At 48.4% G+C, this 14424-nt stretch overlaps 2 protein-coding genes across 3 annotated transcripts; one reads left to right on the plus strand and one right to left on the minus strand.

Moving 5' to 3' along the window:
• Positions 1 to 1142: 1142 nt before the first annotated feature.
• On the minus strand, positions 1143 to 8616 carry alg8 (ALG8 alpha-1,3-glucosyltransferase). 2 transcript variants are annotated; one of them, XM_085421449.1, is made up of 13 exons: positions 8494 to 8616; positions 7487 to 7565; positions 7192 to 7385; positions 7000 to 7109; positions 3492 to 3559; positions 3151 to 3277; positions 2962 to 3065; positions 2741 to 2861; positions 2500 to 2639; positions 2260 to 2399; positions 2076 to 2173; positions 1859 to 1931; positions 1143 to 1755 (listed from the first exon to the last, which is right to left on the minus strand). In XM_085421449.1, the coding sequence occupies exons 1-13, from the start codon at positions 8571 to 8573 to the stop codon at positions 1527 to 1529; spliced, it is 1563 nt and encodes a 520-aa protein (XP_085277575.1). In that variant the 5' UTR covers positions 8574 to 8616; the 3' UTR covers positions 1143 to 1526. The 2 variants fall into 2 exon arrangements, with proteins under 2 accessions (XP_085277575.1, XP_085277576.1); XM_085421450.1 differs by lacking the exon at positions 8494 to 8616 and adding an exon at positions 7905 to 8461 and having other exon boundaries at positions 1144 to 1755.
• An 851-nt stretch (positions 8617 to 9467) lies between these two features.
• ccdc90b (coiled-coil domain containing 90B) lies at positions 9468 to 14131 on the plus strand. Its single transcript, XM_085421452.1, has 9 exons — positions 9468 to 9635; positions 9899 to 10018; positions 10094 to 10197; positions 10265 to 10366; positions 10810 to 10851; positions 10957 to 11028; positions 11204 to 11257; positions 11371 to 11485; positions 13639 to 14131. The coding sequence occupies exons 1-9, from the start codon at positions 9584 to 9586 to the stop codon at positions 13692 to 13694; spliced, it is 717 nt and encodes a 238-aa protein (XP_085277578.1). The 5' UTR covers positions 9468 to 9583; the 3' UTR covers positions 13695 to 14131.
• Positions 14132 to 14424: the final 293 nt, after the last annotated feature.

The raw sequence follows: 14424 nt of genomic DNA on the forward strand, positions 1-14424 counted from the left end.
TTTATAAATCACTTTTTCCACTGCACCCTCTAGTGGACTCTCACAGCAATACATATGCTATAAGTTTAAAGGCCAAGCACACTACCGGCCTAGTTTTGCGCGACAGGTCGCTCGATTGAATGTTTTAAATGTTTTTATTTTTACAAGGTGACATGTGTGACCACGTCAGGAGGGTCTGAGGATGTCTGGCTAAGCTAACAGGTCCTACTGTGCAACAGATTTTTATGGTGAAAATGTGTCCTGTAAAATCTTCAGTCCTAACCACTCACGTATTGTGCTGCCTTATCAATAAATCTTTTAAGCAAACTGTGTGCTGTTCATTTAGCCCCATTAAAGAATGTATAAAAAACCCAAACACTGTGTTTTCATTTTTTAAGAACCTTTATCGATACTTTGCTGGCAAAAATGTCAAAAACAATAAAGTTTTGTACTTTGATCCAATAACGCGATGGCACTCCAGCTGTTTACAATCTCAGAGCAGCTGGATGGACTTACTGATAATGATGATGATGAGGAGTAGTTCAGTTTTGTGTCTCTCATGAAGCACATGATTAAAATCAATTGAGAGTCAGGTGAAGGGGTCTGCCTGTCGCAGATTTGTTGTTTTTTATTCTTCAAATCCAACGTGGTGAAGTCCAGCTTCTGATTTACAGTAAGTCCAGTGGAACCCCTGAGGAACCACCCAGGAGCCTGCTGGGTGGATGATTATTAGCTAAAGCTTAAATATCATAAAGCCTGGTAGTGGGGGATTCAGTTCATGTGCTGAAACAGCTGTTGGTGCACATTTAAAGTTTCCTGTTCCTGTTTTTTTGGTCTCCCCACCTCTGCCTCATTTAATTATGTTTTAGCTTGATTATATATTTTAGCGTATAAAGATGTTTGAATGTTGAAGTGATCCTGTCACTTGTTTTGTTTCTTGTCTTCGACAGTTTTCAGCTGCGCTGATGTTACTGTGGTTGTAAATCTGCAGATACATACGGGGACTGACTGAACTGGTCGTGTTTCTGCCTCATCAAAGATGAGCGCTGTGCTTTTGTGAGTAGTTGATAAGTGGTTGTGCCTTTGGACAAATGAATACACAAACGAGGAGTTCTTATACAGCAGGATGCCAAACTCAGACCTGCTGCGGGAACAACGTCTGAATCTTTGGCCCTTTATCAAAGTCAGAGTGCAACACACACACACACACAGATTTGTTCATCTTTTTATTAAACAATCAGACAAAGCTGCTAAAAACATTGTGGGTGCAGCTTTTGGTCCACTCGAGTTCTTTGCACCAACACGACTCTCTCACTGCCGCTCGCCCTTTCTGCAGTTTTGGGTGGAGTAACAGTTGGGTTCTTCCTCGCAGCTCCAGCCTCTGTCAGAGCTTCAGCTCCTCTCACTGCTGCTCAGAGGACGTCTCAGAGCGCCTCCTGCTGCATCCTCAGCTCACTTTCCGCCACTTCCTGCCACCCGTCCCCGTGAGCAGTCATGTCGGTGCCTTGCTCGGAGGCAGAGGTATTGGGGATCGAACCCGCGACGTGTCACAGCAGTTTAGGCTTGTCCTCCCGTTGCAGCAGCAGGCTGGCATACAGGCGCAGGAAGGCGTAACAAACTCCCATGGCGCAGTACACTGAAGTCACCAGCAGGGGGAGGAAGGGCAGCCTCTGCTGCCACGGCGACAGCGGGAAGACAACCTCACAGGCGATCGCCACGGCAACCAACCCCAGCAGGTAGATAACCTCCAGAGGATGGAGCAGAAACCCCTGAGCACTGAGGGCAGAGTAATCCGATTACTTCTAAAATACCAAAAGTAAAGTACTTTAAGGTATCCAAGTAGTAACTACACTGATACTGTAGTAGTGTTTGTGTTTACCTGTGGAGCTTTCTGAGAGCAGTGAAGGAGAAGATGCTGAACATCAGCATGAGCGCCACCTTAAAGGGCAGCTCTGAAAAACACACCATCATCATCATCATCATCATCTAAATGCAGTAATGTTGAGTCTGTTGCACGCTGGAGCCCCTGGCGAGCGGCGCTCTCGCGCGTTTCTGCTAGCCGAACAAATGTAATGATTAAACTACTTCCTGTTTACCTGCGGGCGTGAAGAGCAGCGGGAACAGGGAGTAGTGACCTGTGGTGGTCAGGATCAGGAAGATCCCAGCATCCTCTCTGTTCTCCACCGCCAGGATGCTGCGGGAAGAGAAACAAGGCGAAATCGTTCAAACCGCACCGTCAGCTGATGACATCATCATGTGACAGGACGGGTCGGCGCTCACCTGAGGGGAAGGATGGCGATGAGGATGGCCTTCTCGTGGACATGCCAGCCAAACATGAAGGAGCCCAGAGCGCAGAGCAGCAGGCAGCGTAGGAAGCCCCGAGTACCGCGAGGGCGGAGCCAGATGGATGCCGCCGCCGGCTTCAGAGAAGAGGAGGAGATCGGGCGTTAAAGCGTGACCACACCCACACGTGAACACAATCGGGTTCAGCTCAGGGTCTCAGCGTCCAGCTCGACTCACCAGGATGGACAGCAGCGTGCAGACGAGCGTGACAGCGGGCGTCACGGAGGGAAGGACCGAGTGCTCAAACTCCTGAACCAACCCGCCTGTCATGGACGCCAGGGGAAGCTCCGCCTCCTCGAGCAGCTTCAGGCGAACACCTGGAGGAAAAAAAAAACAGAGCGCTCAGACCTCCATCCGCCTCCTCCACATCATGACGCGTGGTTTTAATGTCCTGTAAACAGAGGGGGCGGAGCCTCACCGAGCACCGCCAGGGTTTTGTCCAGCACGTTGTACAGCGCCCAGATGTTCGGCGCCCAGTAGGCGTGACAGAGACCGCGCTTAAAGGGGAAGAGCCTGGAGAGCACCTGAGGGAGCTGCCCCTGAAAGGCAAACGAGCATCGTCAGGTCACGGCGCCGTCGAGCGACCTTCAGTAAAAAACAAAACAAACAAAAAAAACAAACACTGCGGTGACCTCTCACCATGGCGATGAAAGGGCCAAAGGACAGAGCGCAGACAGAGGTCACGATGGCGCCCAGAGCCAGCAGGCGCAGCAGGCTGAAACTCGACCACCTGATGGAGCCGTCTGCAAAATAAACACGTGGTCAGTAGTCCGGCACAGACGCAGTACCCACTCACACCAGCAGGAGGAGCCATGGGCTGGACCTCACCTTTGTTGTCCTGAGTGAAGCAGTAACTCCTCAGCAGGTAGACGCCGTACGCTGGGGCCACGTACAGGTAGATGTGCTTCAGGTTGAGCAGGAAGGCGAACAGCAGCGCCCCCTGCAGGTGCTGAGACTGAATCACACAGGCGATGCGTCACAATCACTTTTTTCTACTCTTGGAACTGTATGATGTCACAGAGAGAGGACAGATTCTCCACCCACTTGGGGGAGGAGCTAAAACTGCTCATTTCAGACAGAGAATGAGGCTTATTCTGAGCTGTGAATCACGCTAAGCTGCTTGGGAGAGTCTCAGGATGAAGGCAGCTGAGTGTGAGCACAGCTTGTACCTGCAGGTGTTTGGCCACCGACAGCAGCAGGAACCCGAACAGGAAGCCGTTATACTGGAAGTGAATATCTGAGGTGGGAGTGAAGGAAAAACCAGCACTCGACCAAAACATTAGGAACACAACATCCACGACACAAGCATAGAGACGATGGAGCTTTTTATCACAGGCTGAAACTGCTCAGGCTGACGGATTGCTCCGTGTAAATGTCGTCACTTTGTCACCTTAAATAGATTTGGTGTAACTAGAAAGCGAAAATTTCTGAAGAAATTTTAAGTGTGCCTATGCCGCCGCTAATCAATATAGTTTGCCATTCAAACGGCTACAGAGAGCAAAACTCAGCAGAGCAGCCATTCTCCACCATGAACTATGGTAAAACCAAACACCGCTCGCGCCTCACAGATGACAGCTTACAGTTTTGTGTAAAGATGAGGTGACTTCATAGAGCCCCAATTTGTAGACGCTGTGCGCAGAGGTTCATAAGCAGACCCGACAATGTTTGCATGAACACACTTTGAAGCATTACGTTATGGACCACTTTTCACACATAGTTGCTGTACCCACACAGCCGGCTGTAGCTTTTCATCTCACAGCCCGACACATACACACACACAAAAAAAAAAAAAACAAGCAGAGAGAGCACAGACTTTACACCTGAGAGGCGTGATTGCAGATGCCGCTGAGGTGGGTCCACCTCCCCTGCAGCGGCACTGCAGACCACGCCCTGCCGACCACGCCCTGCCACACACATCAAACACGTAAAATAAATATTTATGCACTTTTCATTCACTTTTTGTTTTTTGTTATTTTTACACAGTGTTCTGAATGATTAACAATGGTCTACAGCCAATCTTGTGTATTATTATACAAACTTTGGTTGTAAGATTCAGATAACTATTTAATAAAAGCTAAATATTTTATATGAGAGTAAGAAAGAAAAGTATATCTTTGTCTCATACTCTCATCAGACAATACATGAACCTCTCAATAAACAAAATATATGCTCGGCTTAAATGACAAACCGCTATTTTACACAGTGGAACACTTATTTTTAAACAAAACCAATGCAGTTCGCCACTGACAGTGCTTACCTTTGCACATCACAGTAAACACTGAACCAAGATGGTGCCCACGCGAACGAGAAATCTGAACTACGGTGTCCTGCAGAGGACAAATGGTCAAAATTGCTAAAATTTACAACATATATGCAGCTCAACAGCGACACCTTGTGACTTATTCCAGTCACTACCTTACATATACATAACGTCTTACCTGACATTCAGTTCACCGGACACTCATACTGAATCACCAGCCCATATAAATGAAAAATAAGTCCAGCAGCCAACCAAGAGTCATCACGAAAGACTAGGGGTGACACGACAGCGTGAGCGGGCCTGGGTGTCAGCCAGCCCAGCCTGGGTGTCAGCCAGCCCGACCTGGGTGGCAGCCAAGCCGCGCTAGCCAGCTAGCCGGCTAGCTGCCATGCGGCGGTGAAACGTGAGCGTGAGCCGGCCTGGGTATCAGTCAGCCCGGCCTAGGTGTCAGCCAAGCCGCCCTAGCCAGCTAGCTGCCATGCGGCGCTAGCAGTAACATCGTGAGAGATATGGGACTTCTTGATAAAATATGGGACTTCTTGATAAAACGAGCAGATATTTGAAGTTTACACCCCTACATTCTCGCCTGAAAATAGGGGAGGCTGTCATAAAGTTCAACATCAGTAACTTAGCGCGCACAGCTAGCTAGCACGCAGTACAGTTATTGTAACTGTCAGCACAACGAAAATAAACTACACCTAAACTCGGTTTATATCTGACCCAAATAGAGTGCAGTTAATAACGTCTTACCTGAAATTCAGTTCACCAGCCGCCTGCTTCTCCTGCATTGGGTTTCCCTTATCCACGATTGAGCTCCGCGTTAGCCACCACCGGTCGATCGGTGTTTCTTTCCCCGCATACGAGGGGAAGAGACATATACCGGTGGCTAACGCGGAGCTAGCTAGCCACCGGTATATGAACAACTCAGTTATTTTTTCCACATCGACCAGCATCATCGGCCCATATAAACGAAAAATAAGTCCAGCTAAGACAAAGACTGTTTGCGGAGCGATCGGGGGTGAAAGGAGTTAGAGACGCCTCACTGAAAGCCAAGCCTGGGTGCTTTTGAGCGAAGCGGCGCTAGCTAGCCGAGCTAGCTAGCCGGCCGGCCGAACTAGCTAGCCGGCTAGCAGCAACATCGTGAGAAATCTGTTGCTAATATGGGGTGTTTTGACAAAACGAGCAGATATTTGACGTTTACACACCTACATTCTCACCTGAAAACCGGTCGATCGGCGGCCGCCTCACATGTTTCTTTCCCAACATATGAGGGGAAAGAGACACATACCGGTGGCTAGCTAGCTCTGCGTTAGCCACCACCAAACAACTCAGTTAGTTTTTCCTCATCGACCAGCATCATCGGCCCATATAAACGAAAAATAAGTCCAGCTAAGACAAAGACTGTTTGCGGAGCTATCGGGGGTGAAAGGAGTTAGAGACGCCTCACTGAAAGCCAAGCCTGGGTGCTTCTGAGTGAAGCGGCGCTAGCCGCGCTAGCTAGCCAACATCGTGAAAAATCTGTTGCCAATATGGGATGTTTTGACAAAACGAGCAGATATTTGACGTTTACACACCTACATTCTCACCTGAAAATATCTTAAAAGTTTACTTTGTGACCTAGAAACACAAATAAGAGGAATATATTAAACCAAGTGGCAGCCGCCATTGTTTGACTGGTAGAGGCGTGCTTTGAATTGTGGGATATGCAGTTTTCCACCAAGCATACACCCTTGCCGTTACCGTAACTATTCAATGCTTCGTGCAACCTTAAGAATTCCAATGGTTCCTGAAAGCACCGACGCTGTGCGCGCCGTTCATATTGTTGTCATTATGGTAATCCAAATACGGGGACATACCACTAGAGTGAGCCAACACACCACAAATTAAGTAAAGTTTCACTTTCGTTCGTTCCCATTCATTTGAATGGGCAAAAACTTGCATTAAAATATTCATATTTAAAAAACTATAGAAGTAATAAACACCAAAAGTCATAGCACACCATTCCTGATCCAGCCGCACAAAATGATATAACATATATGAAGCTAGCCGCACAAAATGATATAACATATATGAAGCTTGTGTCAAAACTGTGGGATGAGTTACGCGCGGAAATTTCAGGCTGAAAAAGGAAAATAATAATAATAATAAGAATAATAAGAATAATAAATCCGAGCAATAGTAATAAGTGTGCCTTTTGGCATAGGCACACTTAATTAGTGGGATTACAGCCTTGCTTCACTGTAAAGAGTTCATGACAAACACCTAATTGTTCTTTAAATGTCAGATTAGTGGATGTTGAGCAGGACGCGTTCAGCTCCGTTTCCCTCTGACCGCATTAAAAACTTTTCCAGGGTGGCGTTCACGCCGCCGCCGCGCGGAGGCCGGCAGTTTAATGCACAGGCAGAGCTGCAGGATACGATCGACGAGGAGGAGGCCGAAGTTCCACAGCAGCAGCACGGCCAGGACGAAGGACGGCTGGCTCAAAATGTCCCGAGATCCCTTTGGCTCCCGAACGCACCTGCAGCACCTGGAGGAGGAGGACAGAGCCAATCAGGACGCAGGAAACAGCTGTGTCAGAAGCTCCAGCTGTTTCCCGGGGACACACTCACTCTCTGGCGGCGTAGATGAAAACCACGTCGGTGACGATCACCGACAGCCTCTGGAACAGCACCGTGGCCGGGCTGGCGTAGTTCAGGTTCTCCACCTGCAGCATGTTTGCGTCAAAGCTGCGCGCCACCTGAGACAGCCCGAACTCGAACCAGGCGAACAGCGGCGGGTAGTCCAGGGTCCACTCGGACGTGTTCTGCAGGAGAGAAAGCGCCTCGTGAAACATCAGCGAGCTTTCCCACCGCCTCCCACAGGTGCTTTTATTTTACAGGTGAGTGTGGGCTCCTCCTCCCTCACCTCATAGTACCACCTGGACACGGGCAGGCTGTGCGTGATGGCCAACCAGTTCCTGTGCACCTCAAAGTCCGTCGACCGGCTGAAGACACACACACACACACACACACACACACACACACACACACACACACACACACACACACACACACACACACACACACACACACCAGTTTAACAGACCAAGCTGGACAGATAGAGGCTTCAGCTTTAAACACGTTTGACCTCCACCTGAGGAGCACCACCTGCACCAACAGTGACCATACACATGTTCATCTCAAGGACAGCAGGTGTGCGCTCTGTCAGTAACACCTCAACTGTCAGAGGATCAATCTGAGCTAATGTACTCAAACACTCTCATTTCTTAACTTCACATGGACACAAAGGTCACATGTCTCAGGGTTAAAGGTCACCGGCTCACCTCTCAGTACACTGTGGACCCCTTTATTAGGTGTTTTACAGAGCACAGAGGTGTTAGCTGGGCTGGATTCATGCCGAATGTGTCAGTGTTTTAAACTGACTCCGCTTATTTAAAAAGATCCGATTCATCCGCTGTGCTCACAGAAAGACACGCGCGATGGTTTTAATCGGGAGATTTCCCGCAGGGATCCGGTCCTCACAGACGCGGCACTGCGCTTCATGAGACGTTCGCGGGCTCTGAGCCTCCTGACACTCATTAAAGCTCAGTAGACCCGGCAGAGTGACTTATGACGCCCGTTGCATCCCGGGTGTACCTGTACGGTCAATCACCTGTGTGAAACGTCATCAAGCAGCGCCAAAACGAAGCTCTAAAGAAAAACGGCGTATCCCTGAAGCCCAGCCTGCAGCTGATGACGGCTCGGGTTCAAGTTCAAACAAACTCGGATTTCACACGAAGTCACACTAAACGATCTCATCCGCGCACAGCTTCCCGCACGCACCCGCGCAGACCCCTCACTGTTATCGCGTACAGGAAATGACGTTAACGTGGCTAATAACCGCGGTGACACTGAGGAAGACTTGGGACTCACTACGCGCTGATGAAGAAGCACTTCAGCAGAGAAACTCCCACAGCTAACGCCGAGAACCAGCTGCAGCTGTCCGCCGCCATGACAGTCGGCCTGCTGACGTCTGCTTCAAACTTTATTGACAAAGCCGAGGAGGACAGTTCCTCAGTGAACTTTAATTATTTGTTGTTGTTTTTATTTTATTTTTTTAACAGAGTTTGAACAGAGTCCTCAGTCCTGTTTCGGTTTTGTTTAGATATTTATGTAAAAAAAAAAAAAGTTCGCTTTTATAATGATGCTTTAAATGTCGACAGGTAAAGTCGGAATTCTGAGCTTCGTCTGTGCTAGACTTAAACGTCACACACTGAAGTTTCCTCCCGCGTTTAAAACCTTTCAGTTCATTAAAAGAAAAACTTAAGTTTCAGAGAAGAAAATGAAAACTATTTAAACTTCTCTTTATTTCTGTTTTTAAATAGTTTTGTAATTTCTGATTTTACTTCTCTTTTCTTAAATGTTCTTAGACTTTTTGTCCCTTAGTTCCTCTTTCTGCACCACATCTGATCATCCACCTCCATCTCCTCTATCCCAGCATCCTCCTCTGTCACACCAACCCTCTGCATGTCCTCCTTCACTACATCCATGAACCTCCCCTGAGCTCCTCCTCTCCTCCTCCTGCCTCCACCCTGTCTCCTCTGTAGATGTCCAAACCACGTCAGCCTCTGTCTTTGAGCAGTCCCTCTGATGGACTCGTCCTGCTCATGGCAAATTAATATCTGAACACTTCCAGCAAATACACTGATCTGTCATATTTCATCATCTTTAACTGTTTTTGCATAAAGTTTGTTGCATGTAAACATCTGAGTGCTTCAGTTCAAACTGAAGAAGCACCGACGGCGCTGACACCCTCACCAGTCTGCACCAGCCGGGGGCGCTGTCTCCTCAACTGTCACGGTGTTTTCTGTGACCCACAGTCCCTGAATGCAGCATGGGTAGGGCCCGCTCCTTCCTCGGTGTGACAGTTTCCGGTTTGTGAGCGCTGTGTGTATTTGTGCGTAAACACTCAAAGTTTGTAAGTAAACGTCACAAAAACTCTGAAATCACAGCAGCTTCCGGGATGAACGTGCTCATGAGGAGGTGTTTCCGGCAGCGGGTGGTCACGTGGAGAGGTGAGGCTGAAGCAGAGGACCCCAAAAATCTGACAGACTCACCAAATCACCGCAGACACGCTGGTTTCCGGTCACTGTGACGTTTCTGTGTTTACTAGTTCATACTTCGGTCATAAATCTGGACCCAGTCAGTAATGAAGGACAGCCAATCAGAGTCCAGCTCCAGAAGCGTTTACACTGTGATCTAGCGCACCTGGTTAAATTGTATCAAAGTTTAATGTCTGCATTGTTAGGGGCGTGGCCTGTGTGTGTGTGTTTTAAAGGTCTCCATGTGGGGGCCCCGCTGACGACCTTCGATGTGAGGAAGGTTGAGCTGACGCCGCTGGAGCAGCGCAAACTGACGTTCGATTCCCACGCCATGGTCACAGAGCTGCAGAGCAGCGGTGAGGTCACTGTCAGGCGTGTCGGCGTGTAGTACCGGCTGTAGCACGGAGTGCTCATCGAATATTTTTGTGCAGGTTTCGAGAAGAACCAGGCGGAGTTGATCGTCTCAGCTCTGGTCACTCTCGCCACGGCCAACATGGATGTCGTTTACAAAGACATGGTGACCAAATCCCATCAGGTGGGAACCAGAGACGAGCTCCACCCTCGAGCTGTTTCCACAGAGTTACAGACTTTTCTTTCTTTAGGAGATCGCCCTGCAGCAGATCATGGCTCACCTGGACTCCGTCAGGAAGGACATGGTGATCCTGGAGAAGAGCGAGTTCGCTAACCTGCGATCGGAGAACACGGTACGTCGGCTTTACTTCTCATTTTCTCCAATCGTCCATTATTCCTGCCTAACATCTGGACACCTCCTCGAGTCTGTCACAGTTAGTGTGTTACTCGGATTTGTTAAATATGTGGAAGTTTTTGTAGGAAGTTCATCAGCTGATGGTGGAGCTCACATTTCGACCTGTCAGTGCACCTTAATGGACGTAATGAAGCTTCTGGTTCCTGGGACCATAACTCCGGGTTAGGACTAAAGAAGAAGAAGAGTTGGTGCAGGCGTCCCACAGGGCTCTGTTCTCGGTCCTCTTCTGCGTCACAATCAGCCACAATGTGTCTGATGATGTTACACGTGCTGGACTCTCGTCCTAGTCTTTAGATTAACAAAGAGACAAAAGCATCTGCAGGTTGTTCTGGATCGTCTCTGCAGCGTCCCGACTTTCTAAAAATCTTTTTGTTCCTGCAGAAAATGAAGCGAGAGCTGGAGCAGCTCCAGAACCGGCTGAAGGTGAGAGTGATGATCCCATGTGGGCTTGACCAGGCTGAAACATCCAGACCCTGGGTGAGGTCCCTGCTGTAACACGACGTGTCTGCTGATGTGTTTTATCTCCAGGAGGAGAGCAAGAAAATGATGGCAGAAACCAAACTGGACATCAACCTGGAGAGGAGCAGGGTCTCCGACATGGTGAGGCTCGCGAGGAATTTACCACAGGAACAGCGGAGCTTTAGCAAAACGCATCGGGCGGTTCGTCCGGCCGCTCGCCACTCGCCTCGGCTGCTTAAAGGTTCCGTTTGGGTAAATTTAAAGGAAGGTGGGCACGTGACGCGTCTCTGAAGCTGCTTTCATGTTTTTGTCTCAGTTCACTGAGCAGGAGAAGAAGCTGATGGAGGCCACGTCAGACTTTCATCACAAGGTGAAAACAACAGCTGCAGTACTGATGCTGTAAAGTACCCGTTGGTTTGTAGCTCTGCAGGGCCATTGGTTGTTTTAACTGATGACATCACATCACGTGTGTCTCGTGCTCAGAGATCCGAGCTGGAAAACGACAACATGGAGATCAACAGGAAGCTGGACCTGCAGGTGGCCTCGCTGAAGACGCTGCTGGAGTCCCTGAAACTGCAGACGATCCGCTACCTGGCAGGTGAGACGGCAGCCGTGCTTCTGTGCGTCTGCGATGGCGTGAAGACGAACACTTTAGTCTGACGCTGCCTGTCAGCACAACATTTTACATCTGTCCTCAGAGAAACACCAGTTTTCTTATCTGTGTGGACAGCAGGGGGCGCTGTAGTACACAGAGTGCAGCTGTATGTACATGTGTAAGTGTGTTGCTACCCTGTGAACTTTTACACATTGTGTCACTTTACAACCACAAACTTAATGTTTAATTTCTGTGACAAACCAGCACAAAGCAGCACATAACTGAAGTGGTGTGAAAACGATGCACGCTTCACGCAGTGTGCGTTTGTATCCAGCCCGTGTCGTACTTTGAGCCACGTTTCCTTTGCGGTTCGTCTCCACCAGCTCTGCGCAGCTGCAGGCTACATTTCTGCCTGTTCTTTGTTTTAAAGCAGCTCGACTTCAGCCAGACCGGACGCAGAGCGTCTGTGAACAGCGGTTTCTAAGTGTCGCCACAGACGCTCGGTCGGCTTCAGGTCTGGACTTTGACCGTCCTAACACGAGTACTCTGATCCAGGTCCCTCTGGAGCTCTTGCTGTATGTTGAGGCTTCCCAGTCTCAAGTCCTCGAGCTTTGGTCTCGTCTGAGCAGAGCACCATCTCCCAAGTTTGCTGTGTCCCTGCACGACTCCTGGCAAACTGCAGACGAGACTTTTTATGTCTTTCTGTCAACAAGGGCTTCTTCTTGCCACTCTTCCATATCTCCACATAGATCTGTGCTGTCCATGACTTCCAGTTGTCCTGTGGACAGACTCTCTCTCTGAGCTGTGGGTTTCTGCAGCTCCTCCAGAGTGACCGTGGGCCTCGTGGAAGCTTCTCTGACCAGTGCTCGCCGTGCTCGCTCTGTGTCTTGGTAGGTTTGCAGTTGTAGGAAACTTTTTCCATTTTTGGATGATGGATTGAACAGAGAGATGTTCAAAGCTCAGGATATTTTATATAAGCTAACTCGTCTTCATCCCTGAGCTGTGTGGTGCCTTCACTGATGCTCTCTAACAAACCTGTGAGGCCTTCACAGAGCAGGTGTGTTTATAATGAGACTAAATCACACACAGGTGGACTCTGTGCTCTAAAGCAGCGGGCCCCAACCCCCGGGCCTCGGACCGGTACCGGTCCGTGAGTCGTTTGGTACCGGTCCGCGAGAGTTGAGGCTCAGGTGTGAAATGTTTGGTTTTCAGCGTTATTTTGTTATCGTTTACTCGGTTTTCCTGTGTTTTACTGGTTTTATTTCGTTGTATTTATCCGCGACACCTTAAAGGCCGGTCCGTGAAAATATTGTCGGGCATAAACCGTCCGTGGCGCAAAAAAGGTTGGAGACCGCTGCTCTAATAAGCGACTTCTACGGGGGGCTGATTGCACTGAGTACAGGGGCTGGATACAAACACACTTCACATTTTTATTTGGACATCATGTATCGTCTTCGTACCACTTCACAGGTATCTGCTACTTTCTGACTAAATGTGTCAAAGTTCACGGCGTATAAATACTTTCTCAACACGCTGTGTACAGCCTGTGTGATTCAGTGTCTACATATAAAAACGTTACAGTGAAATCAGAGGACGTAGCATCCTGTGTTTAGCCGTATCTGATGATGCAGCGTGAGGTAACGAGTCACAGATCGTACGGTGATGTCAGCAGGCGACGCGTCCTGATGGGACTGAAGGCTGAACACGATCTAAAACCATCACAGTTTGGTCCATGAACGGATCCCTGTGGAGCTCCTGCACTGACGGCTCAGGAACCTGAAACCTGCCGCCTTAAGGTGGAATAAAAATGGTCCTAAAATTGCGCCCTGTGGCACGCCACGTTAGCACGCCATGTTAGCACGTCATGTTAGCACTCATGAAGCTGGACTGTTACCCATCAGCCACCACAGGTGGATGAGCCGCAGCGCTCCGACCACACGTAGAACCTGATTTCTATCGTGCTAAAACCTGATGATGAACTTGCTTCTTTCAAACTTCAGACACCAAACTCATCTTTAGAAACGTCGGCTCTGAATTTATATCAAAGTTCCAGCAACACGAGAATCTAATTTTGCTGTTTTTAATTTGGAGGTTTGAATGAAGACCTGACTTTCACTGTTTCAGTAACGCTGATCGAACGCTCTGCTCCTCCTCAGCCACCCTCTTCTCCTGCCTCGCCATCGCTCTGGGACTCTACCGCCTCTGGAAGTGAACGAGTGACTCGTCTTCATCCACCACACAAAGTAGTTCCAGAAGAAGAAAACTCTGATATTTCATCTGAGCCCAACAGAGTGAAAATACTCAGAATCAGCAACATGTACTCAGAGTATCCAAAGTAGAAGTACTCAGTATATACGGCATACTTTCTTTATATTTCAGAAGGAGCAGCACAGAGTAAAAGTACTCTAAAAGTACCCGAGTTACCAGCTGATTGTACTGTTGCTGAGGTAGAACTTTAAATGAATGGACTCAAACACTAGTTTAAATGTTTTTTATAACCTGTCTTAAACACTTTTGTTAATAAAGTTTAAATTTTGAGTTCAGAAACATAAACTCTGACATTTCTGGAGCCGCAGAAACAAAACCGTCAGCGTGAGTTTGTGTTGTCCTGCTCTGAGGTCTGACAGTGAATAAAGCCTGGAAGAAAAATGTCTGTGTTATTAACAGAGATGAAAACACTGTGTGGCTCTGAAACGAGACAGTAAGTCACTACGCAAAGTTTAAACAGGTCAAAATGCTTTTTTTCACTTCATGTGACTTTTCCTCCTTTTAAGAAGCCCTGAACTCAACGCTTCTGTTTTTCTGTGGAAGAGAGACAGAGATTAATAACAGATTAATAACAGATTAATAACAGATATGATTCAATGCTGAGAGGTCTGTTAACACAGGCTGTGTCCCAATTCAGAGACTGCATGCTTGAAGTACGCACACTACGCGTACTA

Source organism: Rhamphochromis longiceps, linkage group LG10 (assembly GCF_057381845.1).
Source record: "Rhamphochromis longiceps isolate RC_006_pf linkage group LG10, R_longiceps_female_GT1.1, whole genome shotgun sequence".
In the NCBI taxonomy this organism is placed as follows: domain Eukaryota; kingdom Metazoa; phylum Chordata; class Actinopteri; order Cichliformes; family Cichlidae; genus Rhamphochromis; species Rhamphochromis longiceps.

What these genes read in the sequence shown, in the direction of transcription:
- alg8 (XM_085421449.1), bottom strand. Translation starts at nt 8,573, where the DNA reads ATGGCGGCGGACAGCTGCAGCTGGTTCTCGGCGTTAGCTGTGGGAGTT. An exon ending in TTCATCTACGCCGCCAGAGA is followed by an intron (nt 7,110 to 7,191) that starts GTGAGTGTGTCC and finishes CTCCTCCTCCAG; the next exon opens with GTGCTGCAGGTGCGTTCGGG. An exon ending in CAAAACCCTGGCGGTGCTCG is followed by an intron (nt 2,640 to 2,740) that starts GTGAGGCTCCGC and finishes TTTTTCCTCCAG; the next exon opens with GTGTTCGCCTGAAGCTGCTC.
- ccdc90b (XM_085421452.1), top strand. Translation starts at nt 9,584, where the DNA reads ATGAACGTGCTCATGAGGAGGTGTTTCCGGCAGCGGGTGGTCACGTGG. An exon ending in TGGTGACCAAATCCCATCAG is followed by an intron (nt 10,198 to 10,264) that starts GTGGGAACCAGA and finishes TTCTTTCTTTAG; the next exon opens with GAGATCGCCCTGCAGCAGAT. An exon ending in GACGATCCGCTACCTGGCAG is followed by an intron (nt 11,486 to 13,638) that starts GTGAGACGGCAG and finishes GCTCCTCCTCAG; the next exon opens with CCACCCTCTTCTCCTGCCTC.